This window comes from Phacochoerus africanus, chromosome 14, assembly GCF_016906955.1.
Source record: "Phacochoerus africanus isolate WHEZ1 chromosome 14, ROS_Pafr_v1, whole genome shotgun sequence".
NCBI classification, from domain to species: Eukaryota; Metazoa; Chordata; class Mammalia; order Artiodactyla; family Suidae; genus Phacochoerus; species Phacochoerus africanus.
The window spans coordinates 913,921-925,773 of record NC_062557.1 but is presented as its reverse complement, the minus strand read 5'-3'; the positions used below and the strand labels follow the sequence as shown (position 1 = coordinate 925,773).

General features: G+C 66.2%; 3 protein-coding genes across 5 annotated transcripts; 1 reads left to right on the top strand and 2 right to left on the bottom strand.

Moving 5' to 3' along the window:
- Window positions 1-445: 445 nt before the first annotated feature.
- Window positions 446-3,285, top strand: RAC3 (Rac family small GTPase 3). 2 transcript variants are annotated; one of them, XM_047757583.1, is made up of 6 exons: window positions 446-603; window positions 1,125-1,196; window positions 1,375-1,492; window positions 1,605-1,667; window positions 2,544-2,707; window positions 2,819-3,285. In XM_047757583.1, the coding sequence occupies exons 1-6, from the start codon at window positions 569-571 to the stop codon at window positions 2,877-2,879; spliced, it is 513 nt and encodes a 170-aa protein (XP_047613539.1). In that variant the 5' UTR covers window positions 446-568; the 3' UTR covers window positions 2,880-3,285. The 2 variants fall into 2 exon arrangements, with proteins under 2 accessions (XP_047613539.1, XP_047613538.1); XM_047757582.1 differs by having other exon boundaries at window positions 448-603; window positions 2,544-2,703.
- Window positions 3,286-4,280: 995 nt separating this feature from the next.
- DCXR (dicarbonyl and L-xylulose reductase) lies at window positions 4,281-6,231 on the bottom strand. 2 transcript variants are annotated; one of them, XM_047757587.1, is made up of 8 exons: window positions 6,072-6,231; window positions 5,884-5,981; window positions 5,222-5,376; window positions 5,095-5,137; window positions 4,917-5,016; window positions 4,764-4,828; window positions 4,558-4,675; window positions 4,281-4,447 (listed from the first exon to the last, which is right to left on the bottom strand). In XM_047757587.1, exons 1-8 carry the CDS (start codon window positions 6,121-6,123, stop codon window positions 4,344-4,346), a joined length of 735 nt encoding a protein of 244 aa, XP_047613543.1. In that variant the 5' UTR covers window positions 6,124-6,231; the 3' UTR covers window positions 4,281-4,343. The 2 variants fall into 2 exon arrangements, with proteins under 2 accessions (XP_047613543.1, XP_047613544.1); XM_047757588.1 differs by lacking the exons at window positions 5,095-5,137; window positions 5,884-5,981 and having other exon boundaries at window positions 6,072-6,208.
- A 2,059-nt stretch (window positions 6,232-8,290) lies between these two features.
- Window positions 8,291-10,557, bottom strand: LOC125114349 (carbonyl reductase [NADPH] 2-like). The gene is given in 9 exon segments (XM_047757589.1): window positions 8,291-8,741; window positions 8,839-8,956; window positions 9,203-9,267; window positions 9,391-9,490; window positions 9,584-9,626; window positions 9,721-9,875; window positions 9,981-10,078; window positions 10,490-10,502; window positions 10,504-10,557. Coding segments are annotated over 9 exon segments (735 nt in total). The 5' UTR covers window positions 10,543-10,557; the 3' UTR covers window positions 8,291-8,637.
- Between the last annotated feature and the right edge of the window lie 1,296 nt (window positions 10,558-11,853).

Sequence of the window (11,853 nt, the reverse complement as noted above, 5' to 3'; positions counted from 1 at the left end):
CCGGGCCCTGCAGGAAAGGCCCCCCCGGGTGCGGCTGCGACGCCCTCCTAACTGCTGCCAGGTGGGGGGGGGGGGGTCGGGCTACTGCAGTACACAGGAGGGGATGGGGACAGCCGGGCCGGGAGCTGCCCGCCTTGAGGGTCTCTGGTGTCTGCAGGCACCCGAGTTGGCACCAGCTGTCCCCTGGCTGGAGGGCGGGTGGGCTCTTCCTAGCAGAAACCCTGTGCTCTGGGGCCACGGCAACCTGTCCAGCCGGGTGGGAGCCGCCTGCCTGCGCCGCCTCCCGCCCCTTGGCGTGGATCGCCTCCGGGGACAGCCTGTGGCCTCGGGGACAGGATGGGGGGGCGCCGTGTCCCCGCCCCCCCCACACCCGATTTCTCTGGAAGGCGCGTCCGCCGCCCCCCGCCCGCCCCGCCGGCCGCGCTCGGCTGTCTCCGCGCCCGGCGCTCGGCGGCGCTCGGCTGTCTCCGGCCGCTCGGCTCGGCGCTCGGCTCGGGTCCGCGGCCGCTGCGGCGCCGGGCATTTCTCCGCAGCTCGGCTCGCGGCCGCGCCCGCCCGGCCCGCGCCCATGCAGGCCATCAAGTGCGTGGTGGTCGGCGACGGGTGAGTGCGAGGCGCTCGGGCCGCTCGGCCGGGCGCGGGCGGCCCCGGGGCCCCTCCGGGCGGGGCGCACGGCCGGGGCGGAGTGGGCGGCGCGCGCGCGGCCCGGGGATCCCGGCTCTGGGTCTGGGCGGGGCGGCCGCAGACGCGCCCCCGACCGGGCCGGGGCGAGAGGGCGAGGCGGAGCGAGGTCCCGGCCGGTCGCGGGGCGCAGGCCTTCGGCTCAGGCCCACCTGATGCTGCGGCGGCCCGCGGCCCCGCCTGGCCTCCCGGTGGGTGCGGCCAGGCCCCCCCCCGCCCCACCTGGGCTGAACCCTCGGCCGGCTCCACCGTCTCCTGCCCGGGGCCCTGCCCCCGGGAGGCCCGCCCGCCCCGGCCCTCCCCCCTCCGTCCGTAGGTCGCGGCGGACCTGCAGGGCAGGCACCGCTGTCCCCGCCCTGGGCCCCGTGGGAGCGGGCTGCCCTTGCTGGGCAGCCAGCTGAGGCGGCCTGCCTCGAGCCGCATGGCTCGCGCTCTCTCCGCAGCGCCGTGGGGAAGACCTGCTTGCTGATCAGCTACACGACCAACGCCTTCCCGGGAGAGTACATCCCCACCGTGTGAGCAGGCGCCGCGGGCGCGGGCGGGTGGGCGCCGGTGCCCCGGGCTCCCCCGGCTCCCCTGGCTCCGAGGTCGGGCCTGGGTGGCCCTGGTCTGGGCTCCAGGGTGGGGCGAGGTGCTGGCAGAGCTCCAGGTGCGTGCAGGCCTGAGAACCCAGACACGGCCCTGCTCCTGCAGTTTCGACAACTATTCTGCTAATGTGATGGTGGATGGAAAACCGGTCAACCTGGGCCTGTGGGACACCGCGGGACAGGAGGACTACGACCGCCTGCGGCCACTCTCCTACCCCCAAACCGTAGGTGACCCCAGGGTCTGGGTGGCTTGGGTGGAGGCCCTAGGGTCCTGATGCTGGGGACATTGGGAGCCTCCTTGACCACTCTCAGGGCCCCTCCCTCTCTTTCCTCAAGGACGTCTTTCTGATCTGCTTCTCCCTGGTGAGCCCAGCCTCCTTTGAGAATGTTCGAGCCAAGGTAGGCAGGGCTGGAAGCAGGGTGCGTCTCCCGTGGGGGGTGGCGGGGGAGCCCAGGGCACTCGTCCTCGTCAGAAAGGGGCCTCTTGCTGGAAAATCTTAAGTAGGGAAGTTAACCTTTTTTTTTTTTTTTTTAACATTAATGTTTTAACTTAAGGTTTCTTCTTTATCATAGTTGCTTTGTAACGCTCTGTCAGTTTCTGTAAAGTGAGCCGGTGATACGTGTACATACATCCTTTTTCTCGTGTCATTTTCCATCACGCTCCGTCGCATGTTAGTTCCCTGTGCTGTCCAGCAGGACTTCATTGCTTATCCACTGCAAATGCTATAGTTTGGATCCACTAGCCCCAAACTGCCGGTCCATCCACTCCCTCCCCCTCCCGCTTGGCAACCCCAAGCCTGTTCTCCATGTCTGTGGGTTTGCTTCTTTCCTGTAGGTAGGTTCGTTGGGGCCATTCATTAGATTCTAGATATAAGCGATGTCACAGGGTACTGTCTTTCCTTTTCCGACTCGACCTACTACGAGTCTCCAGCTCCATCCGTTCTGCTGCAAATGGCACAAGGGGTCCTTTAGAGCAGAGGAGATGCCTGTTATGCTTGGTGTGGGGTCTGAAGGTGGCCTGGGGTTGGGGAGGTGAGGGGCCAGGGTGGGGTAGGGGTGGTGAGTGAGGCTCTCACTCCAGGACAGGAGGCTCCTGGCGGTGAGGCCCTGGTGGGCCGGGAAGCCCCTTGGCTGGCTCCTTCCGCTTTTGGTCATTTCCCTGCCAAACCTGGTGGTTGCCCGTGAAGCAAGAAGGCCTAGGGAGGCACCACGAGGGAGGGCCAGGCTAGGGGTGCAGCCCCCAAGGGGTAGGGATCAGAGCCTCCATCCCTACAGTGGTACCCAGAGGTTCGGCACCACTGCCCGCACACGCCCATCCTCCTGGTGGGCACCAAACTGGACCTCCGTGATGACAAGGACACCATTGAGCGGCTGCGGGACAAGAAGCTGGCACCTATCACCTACCCCCAGGGCCTGGCCATGGCCCGGGAGATCGGTGAGTGGGCAAGACGGGGCCTGCTGGACCGGGGGGGGGGGGCCTCCTCTGTGGGGTAAGGGGGTGGGGCACAGAGGGCTGCGCCCTAGTGGTTTCCACCCCCTGCTGCTCCAAGGCTCTGTCAAGTACCTGGAGTGCTCGGCCCTGACCCAGCGGGGCCTGAAGACAGTGTTTGACGAGGCCATCCGGGCTGTCCTGTGCCCGCCCCCCGTGAAGAAGCCGGGCAAGAAGTGCACGGTCTTCTAGAACCCCACTTCTGGAGGAGCAGCCCCTGCCCCGCCCCGTCTGTTGCATTGCGCCGTCTGGTGTCCCTGAGTCCGCTGTGGGGAGTGGTGGGGGTGGGGGGGGAGAAGCACGGGGTCCTGGCCGCTCCGCTGCCTCTTCCTGGGCCGCAGCTCCAGCCTTCTGCCCTGGCTCCCAAGGGAGGCCGGGAGGGAGAGGGTCTCCCTCGGGCTGCAGAGGCAGGTCCAGGGCAGCCCCGGGACGGGCTTCCCCAACGGGGGAGGTGGGGTGGGTTCTGTCCTTGTGCCCCAGGATGGGGTGGCCCCTTATTTTATACAATAAACGTTCATCTCCTGCCCACCTTGTCTTACCTGCCTGCCCTCCACCCTGGGGGGTGCTAGACCCCCAACTCCCCGCTCCATGTATGGAGCAGGTGAGCTTGCCGCTCCACCCCGGGGCCAGAGGACAGGGGTGGGGAAGCTTCCTGAGCGGTCCTGTCTCTAAAGGAGGGACCAAGACCAAAGGGGGGCAAGCCTGTCCTGCCCTCCTCGGGCCTCTGGGGGGGCCACAGCCAGAGCAGCTGAGGTGTGGGTGGAGTTGGGGGGGCTGCAGAGCCTAGGGCAAGGCCGGGGGACACTGAGCTGTGTGTTCAGGAAGACAGAGCACCGGGAGCCAGGGCGTCTGGGCTGAGGTGGGAGGAGCCTGGTGAGGGGTGGCAGGGGGCGAGGGGGTCTCTCCCAGTCTCCACCTTGAGTCTTCACCAGGAAAACTGACAGTTCTCCAGCTGGCCTTGTGCCCCGTGTGCTTGGAACGGGGCGGCTCACTCACCCAGCTGAGGACTGGAAACCGTCCGCAGACTTGGTACAGGCGTCCCTCGAGTCATCGGCAAAGTAGTGAAGTCCCACCCAGCACGGCCCCGCTTGACCTCAGGGAAAACCAACCAACCTCCCTACTGAAAACACTGCTGGAGCTCCCACTGCGTCCAGCGGGGTCAGAGGTTCCGCAGCCCGGCACCGTGGGTTAAGGATCCGGCGTCACCGCAGCTGCGGTGTGTGTCACAGCTGGGGCTCAGAGTTGACTTCTGGCTCAGGAACTCCATGTATTGGGGGCAGCCAAAACCAAAACCAAAACCCACCCCTGCTCCCACCCTAGGGGCCTTGGGACAGGGCCAAAGGCCCTCCTTGGTCAAATGGACCACCCTCCTGAGGAGCTGGCCTTCCGGAAGGGACCTAACTTCAGCCAGAGGAGCCAGGCCGCCAGCCGGCCCGGGAGGTGAGCTGAAGAGGTGTCTCTACTTGGGCTCACTCCCCACACCCGGGCCCAAGCTCTGTGTGGCAGCAGCCTAGGAGTGAGTGTGCAGACTGGGCAGAAGCATCATGTTTATTAGGTGGGGGTGGGGATGGGGGTGGGGCGGGGGCTCAGGTGGCCAGGCAGCCTCCGTCCACCGGCAGCGTGGAGCCTGTGGTCATGCTGCTCCGGTCACTCAGCAGGAAAAGGATGGCGTCCACCACGTGCTCCACCTCTGCGGGGAGGTGCGGTCCAGGTGCGATGAGGGGGGCTGCCTCCCCCCCCCCCGCCCCCCACAGGCAGACCACTGGAGCAAGTCCCCACTGGGCTCCGGCCCGAACGCACCAGCAAACCTGCCCAGTGGGATGCGGTCCAGCATGGCCTTGGCCTTCTGGGGGTTGCTCCAGTTGGCCCGGCCCATGGATGTCATCACCACTGTGGGGTTCACTGCATTTACACGGATCTGCACCAGGACGGGCAGGGGTCAGCAAGGGGGGCTGGGGCTGCCTGGGCACCGGGTGGGTGACGGGAGGCATCCCAGTGGGGCTCACCTTGTGCGGCCCGAGCTCTAGAGCCATCATCTTGGTCAGCATGTCCAAGGCCCCCTTGGTGGAACCTGTGACGAGGGACAGCAGGTGTGGGGCCCGAGCCGGCTGCTCAGGCGGGGGTGGGGTTGGGGCAGGGCACGGCCAGGGCTCGCTCACAGTAGACGCTGTGGTTAGGCAGGGCGCGCTGGGAGGCCTGGCTGGAGACATTCACGATGGACCCTGGGGCTCCCCGAGCTATCAGGCCTCGGGCCACGACCTGGGATCACAGAGAGAGAGCGCGAGGCAGAGCGGGGGTCACCCACCCGTTCCCACTCCTGCCCTGAAGGCAGCTCACCTGGGACACCTGGATGACGGCCCGAAGGTTCACTTCAAAAGACCTGGAGCCAGGGGGATAGACCCTGGTCAGGTTCTGCGGCAGGAGACAGCCCTTTCCCGGGGGGTCCCCTCCTCGCCTGGCTCACCTGTCGCAGGCCTCCTTGGTGACCTCCAGGAAGGGCTGCATCAGCGCCACCGCCGCGTTGTTCACCAGCAGGTCCACGGGGCCCACGCCACCCAGCGCCCGCTCCGTGGCCTCCCAGTCGCCCAGGTCCACACACACAGGCTCTACCCCGGGGCACTGCGTATAAAGGTGGGAGGGTCACTTCTACCAGGGGCTCCATGCCAAGAAAGGGTATACAGCTGGGCCTCTGCACCAGAGGGACGGGGAGCCAAGTGCGGCCGACCTTTGAGTCCGACAGGGGTCAGCGGGCCCAGAGGAGCCGGTCGCCTTCTTGGGGCTCGGAAGCCCAGGCTGGGCGGGGGAAGGGGAGTTAACTCGGCCTCTGGGCCCCTGGTCAACTCAGGGCTTCGCTTGGGGACCAGGGCCCTGGCCCCGCCTCCAGCCAGTCAGTCCACTTCCTCCCAGCGGGAGTCTCTGGTCCCGAGCCTGCAAGGCAGCCATTTCTGCCTCCTTTAAGTCCAGGGAGCGTCGTCTTTCTCCCGCCTAGTCGGCGGCCCACGAAGGCAGCGCGCCGGGGAGGGGGTGCTACGGTCCTTGGTGAGCCCCAGCGCCCGACGCCCGCACGTCCCGGCCCGCCCCCGGCCCTGCCCGCTGCCCACTTTGCTGGGGCAGGGCAGCGCCTACCTCGCGGACCAAGCTATCCAAGTCGGCCTGGGTCCGGCTCACGGCCACCACCTGCGCACCCGCCGCGTGCAACGCCTGGACCGTGCTGCGCCCAATGCCTGCGGGGAGCTCGGCTCAGTGCGCGCGCGCCTCCCCGGCGGCCCCCTCGGCCCACCTTTGCCTGTCCCGGGCCGCCGCCTCGGACCCACCTTTGCCCGCCCCGGTGACGAGCGCCCGGCGCCCCGCAAGCCCCAGCTCCATGAGGCCTGGGCCCGCTCTGGGCGCTGCGTCCGCCCAACCGAGTGCCAGGGTTCGGCTGTGCGCAGGGGTCCGCGCGAGTCGAGGGGCGGGACTCGGCGGCCCAATCGCAGGCGGCGTCCTGGCGGGGGCGGGGACATGGAAATAGCGGCCTCCCCGCCGGGGCGATTGGCCGGAAGAAGTGGGCGCGGCAGGGCGGAGCCAGCGGGATCCCCGCTCGACCCCCGACGTTTTTCAAGCAGCCAGGTGGCGACCTTTAAGCCGGGCGTGAAATTGGTTCCGCGGGTCCCGCTAGCGTTTTTCCCCTGCCAAGGAGATTATTATAAAAAAGCAGATGTGCAAGCTAATACCAGCAAGAGCGTAGCAAAACGTGACACGGAGAACTCAGTGCCAACACGGTTTGCTTTGTTTCCGAAAAGAACAGTTCGGCAAAAAGGATCTCAGGCTCCCCTCCCCCCCAGACCTGGGAGGCGCTCTCGCCGGCTCCCTTGCGGTGCTGGGGGCCAGAGTCTGGACAACCCAGTAAGCCTGAAGAAGAGGCCAAGGCCAGCTAAGGTACGCTAGAGCCAACAAGGGGTCGCCCTGCCAGCCCACAGTAGGCCACCAGGACTTTGAACCCTTGGATAGGCGTTCCCATCGTGGCTCAGCAGAAAGGAACCTGACTAGTATCCATGAGACCACAGGTTCGATCCCTGACCTTGCTCAGCGGGTTAAGGATCCAGCGTTGCCGCGAGCTGTGGTGTAAGCTTCAGACCCCGCTCGGATCTGGCGTTACTGTGGCTGTGGCCTAGGCTGGCACCTGTAGCTCGGATTCGACCCCTAGCCCGGGAACCTCCATGTGCCTCGGGGGAAGCCCTTACAAAAAAAGGAAAAGAAAACTTGTACAGAGTGGGACGGCTTGGGGTCATCGGGTACACGGTGGCCAGCAAAGGCAGGCATTGCTTCCTGCAGCTTCAGGGTCAACTAGAGATAGATGTGTGTTCACGTGGCCGTGTGTGCACGGGCTCCTGTAAAAGCTATTTTGTTCTGTGGGCCGTGGTGGAAAAGTCTAGAATCACTGCCCTGAGGACCTTCTGTAGCCAAGGGTAAGGAATTGATGACTGCAGGGCTTCTGGGTCACTGGGGCTTTGGGCCCAGAGGGGTGGACAGTCTGCAGGAGAGGACGGCCAGGGGTAGCAGGAGACCCAGATTTGAGAATTCCCTGGAGGCCAGCCAAGCCAGTCCTCCACACCAGACCTGGCCTGCGATGCAACCCTACCCTCTGCCCACCCCACCCCCCACCCCCCGGCAAACCCTGCTCTCTGCCTGCCAGAAGCCAAGGGGGGGACATCTGCTAGGCCCCTCACTGGCTTTCCCCGGATGATGTCCAGACCCTCTGACTTGTCTGGTGGTCCTCGGAGGTCCAGCTGGACTGACTCAAGGCAGCTTTGGCATAGTCTTGCTCTGGGAGGCCCTGGGGTTGGCCAGAGGTGCCCTCGGCACTCCCCACCTCCGCAGGCCCCATGCTCTCCCAGCCTGGTAGTACCATCGCCTGGAGGGCCCCAGCCTAGCCCCCCAGCCCCTGACCCCTTGCCCGGGGTCGGACACTGCGCCAGCTCAGCACACCCACACTCAGAAGGCGTGTGCCCTAGGGGAACCTGGCTGAATCCCCACAGGGCCTGCAAGACCCTCTAGCCTCCTCAGCTGCAGGGTCAGGCCAGCAACAGTAGGTAGGGCAGCAGCTGTGGACCCCTCCCCAGCTTGGGCTGCCCTCTCATGGGGTGAAGTGTGCCCCCAAAGTGGAGCTGGGTTCCCCAGGGTCACCCCCTGCCCCTCATACCCGGGCTGAAGGCTCGATCCCATCTTAGGTGGCCTGTGGTGCAAGGCCTCTCCCCGCAGCTCCCTCCCGGGCGGGGCCAGAGCCACAGGGGAAGAAAGGTGGCTGCAGGCTGCCCTTTGCCCTCTGCCCAGAGCTGGTTGGGTGTTGAGGCAGGGAAGTGGACGCAAGGAAACTCTTCCTTGCAAGGAATCGCAACCTTTCAGCTCGAAGGCGGGGTCAGCGGTGGATCCGGCTAGCTTCCAATCTCTGTCCCCCTTACTTCTTGGAAGGTGAGTGTGTGTGCCCCCCAGTCCCCCACCCTTCCCTCCCCAGCCTCGGGGAGTGCCCATCCAGAGCCCTGGCACGACTGGCTGCAGGAGAATGGCCTCCATTTATTCAGGCAAATCACCCCAACCCTGAAGAGGAGACAGTGGGCGGACCGACAGGGGCGGGGTCTCCTGGCGGGCGGGTGTAGACGCAGAGGGTGGAGGGTGGGCTGGTGGAGCGGGTAGGGAACAGGCCTGTGGGGCGGAGCCGCGGCGTGGCGTGGAGGTGGGGCCAAGCGGTGGAGCGGGGACAGCAAGCACCGCCTTGGGCGCTGGGGGAGGAGCTGAGGGGCGTGGCCTGCGTTGGAGGCGTGGTTGGTGGTGGGCGGGGCGAGTCTGGAGGCGGGGCGGGGCGGAAGGCGCGCAGTCCCTTCGGGTGCCCAGCGCCTGGCTCTAGGAAGCCAGGTACCCCGCGTCCACGAAGATGCTCGAGCCGCTGGTGGAGGCGCTGCGGTCGCTGAGCAGGAAGAGAATGCTGTTGACCACGTCTTCCACCTCTGCAGCAGGTGGCATGCGGAGTTGGCGCGGCTCTGCCTGGCTGGTTCGGTCCAGCCGCCCTGGCCAGGCGCGCCGCTCCAAGAAGCCCGGGCTGACCTGCAAACTTCCTCATCGGGTGGCGCTCCTTCAGCTTCCGGGCTAACTCGGGGTCCGAGGTGACACTACGGCCCATGGCCGTCAGCACCACGGTGGGGTTCACGGAGTTCACCCGGATCTGGGGCTGAGGGGCCAGAGGGGCGGCCTCAGCCCGGGCCCTCTCACAGACCGCTTTGAGCTGGCTTACTCATCCCCTGACGACCCCCTCCCCCTGCCCTGTTCTCATCCCCAGCCTCCAGCCTGCCCTCCCCACTCACCCCCCACCCCCCCACCCCACCCCACCCCCGCCATGCCGACCTCCTGCATTTCCAGGCCCAGGTCCCGGGCACCACCAGCGTGCCCCCCCACCCCCCACCATGCCTACCTTGTGTGGCCCCAGCTCCATGGCCATGGATTTGGTCAGCATGGTCATGGCGCCCTTGGTGGAGCCTGTGGGGAGAGGGCAGCACTTAGGACCCTTAGGGATACAGCCCACTTTGCATGAGGCCCAGCCTGGGACCCCAGCAGCCCCTGCATGGAATGGGGGCGTCCAGGCCAGGCAGAAGGACTCACTGTAGACAGCTAGGCAGGGGTAGGTGACATGGGACACCATGCTGGAGACATTGACAATGGAGCCAGGCACTCCGCGTTCGATCATGCTCCGGGCCACGATCTGGAGGCGGAGACAGGGCAGCCTGACCCCACCACCCCCAGGTTCAGGCCAGGCCAGGCCAGCGCTGCGCCGCCTCCGCCTCCCACAGCCTACCTGGGACACCTGGAACACAGAACGCAGGTTCACGTTGAAGGACCTGCAGGGAGAGTCAAGTGTCAGAGGGACGATGGCCACGCCCGCCCCCGTCCTCCGCAGCCCCCTCCCCAGCCCACCTCCTGTCCCCTCCCCACCTGTCAAAGACATCCTTGGTGGTGTCCAGGAAGGGCTGCATCAGCGCCACCGCCGCGTTGTTCACCAGCAGGTCCACGGGGCCCACGCCGCCCAGCGCCCGCTCCGTGGCCTCCCAGTCGCCCAGGTCCACACACACGGGCTCTATCCCTGGGCACTGGGGGGGGGGGCGCACGGGCCGGTGACCAAGGGGAGCCCTGGCAGGCTCGTGAAGCATCCCCGGGCATCACAGGCCTGGGCCACGTTGGGGTGCACGCCTCACCTCCTGGGAGAGGCTGACCAGGTCGGCGTTGGTGCGGCTCACGGCCACCACTCTGGCTCCTGAGACGTGCAGGGCCTTCACCGTGTCCCGCCCGATCCCTGCAGGGGTGCAGGGCCCAGCACCTCTGGGCTGAGGCTGGGGGTGGGGGCTGCAGCTGTGCTGCTTGGGAAAGAGCGCTCTGAGGGTGGTGGCCCTGGAGGTGCTGGGGTCACAGGCCTGGCCAAGCAAGGCCCAGAGGGCAGCCCCTTCCTGCGGGGCTAGGCGAAGAGACCTCGGCTGGACCCCTCATCTGCCTAGACCGAGTCTAAGAAGCATCCTCTGGGGGTTCTCACTGACCAGGGAGAGGCTAGCGTCCTGTCCCAGTGGAGCCTAAATCGGCTGGCACGGTGGGTGGCGTGGGGGGACAGTGGCAGGCCGTGGCAGGCACAGAGGGACTCGATCCCAAAACAGGTTTGTGAGGCTCTGGGTCTGGCCCTTCCCCAACCCACCCCTGCGGGGCTCCAACCTACCTTTCCCTGCCCCCCGTCACCAGGGCCCGGAGGCCACTGAAATTCAGCTGCATGGTGCCAACGTCGAGCCTCTCTCCCACAGGAGAGGAGGGCGTGGGGTTTTATAGGCCACGCAGTGGGGCGGGTGTGTGTGGGCTGGCCCAGGGAGGGGAGGCTGGGGCCTCAGTGCCGCTTCTGTTTGTTTGTTCACAGAAATCTACCTTCCTGGAAGGGGCCGACCCTCCTCACCCATGACCCAAAGGTGCACCAGAAGCTGCCACCTGGGTTCTGGAAAAAAAGCTAAAACCCCAGGGTATGGCATGTGCCCCTTCCTGGCGGGCTGGGGGCCAATGGCCCGGCTGGGAGCTGGTCCCTGCCAGCCCTGAGCCTGCTGCTGTGGGCGGCGGCCAAGGCAGAGTCTGCCTAAGGCTGGCCCCCTGCACCCCGCCAACCCCATCCCCACCAAGGACGTCTGGGGGCCACTCTGGCCTCCAGAGTCGTTGTCAGCTGCCCGTAGCCAACCCGGGACTCCCACATCTCTGACACAGGCGTGGCCCTGGTAGGCAGGTGGGTCCCTGGCCTCACTCACGTCAGAAAGCCCACCCCCATCTCTCTGAGAAGTGCCCGCTTCCAGGAGGCCCCCCTGGGCTTGCCCTTTGGAGGGCACAGGCACTGCCCTTGGTCTTGTGATTCCTCGGCAAATAAAAGGAAGGAGCTCTGGCCCTGGCAGGGACTCGGGTGACACAGCCAACCTGGCTTTGTTCCCCCACCTTTGTCAGAAGCTCATTCTTTTGTTTTTTTGTCTTTTCTTGGGCCACTCCTGCGGCACATGGAGGTTTCCGGGCAAGGGGTCAAATCCGAGCTGTAGCCACCAGCCTACGCCAGAGCCACAGAAACACAGGATCTAAGCCGTGTCTGACACCTACACCACAGCTCACGGCAATGCCAGGTCCTCAACCCACTGAGCAACGCCAGGGATCAAACCCGCAACCTGGTTCCTAGTCAGATCCGTGAACAACTGCGCCACAACGGGAACTCCCAGAAACTCATTCTTAAGAGGGATGCAGTGCAGGCCGTGGCGATGGAGCCCTAAACATCAATTGTGCACACGGGGCAGCCGGCCCGACACTGAGCAGCAGAGGCTGAACGCGTGCCCACAGTGCCACCTGCGCGGTAGCTCCCATTCCTTCTCCTGAGTCCGCGGGGCTGGCCTTCAGGGGGCCTGGGGGACAGGGACACACCTGGGCTGTGGCCTGGGGAAGACCTCAGCTGCCACCCATCCCCTGCCCCATCGACTCACAGCGCTGCCGTCCCAACCCCCGTCGGCCCAGGTCAAAACCCAGCGGCCGCCCCCTCCACCGTGGCCGTCACTGCACAGAAGGAAG

Bases quoted from the DNA above. Each gene is read 5' to 3' on its own strand.
- RAC3 (XM_047757582.1), top strand. From the start codon at position 569: ATGCAGGCCATCAAGTGCGTGGTGGTCGGCGACGG. The intron at 1,493-1,604 runs GTAGGTGACCCC...TCTTTCCTCAAG, and splicing joins CACTCTCCTACCCCCAAACC to GACGTCTTTCTGATCTGCTT. The intron at 1,668-2,543 runs GTAGGCAGGGCT...CCATCCCTACAG, and splicing joins TTGAGAATGTTCGAGCCAAG to TGGTACCCAGAGGTTCGGCA.
- DCXR (XM_047757587.1), bottom strand. From the start codon at position 6,123: ATGGAGCTGGGGCTTGCGGGGCGCCGGGCGCTCGTCACCGGGGCGGGC. The intron at 5,982-6,071 runs GTGGGTCCGAGG...AGCTCCCCGCAG, and splicing joins CGTCACCGGGGCGGGCAAAG to GCATTGGGCGCAGCACGGTC. The intron at 5,017-5,094 runs GTGAGCTGCCTT...CTGTGATCCCAG, and splicing joins CCGTCATCCAGGTGTCCCAG to GTCGTGGCCCGAGGCCTGAT.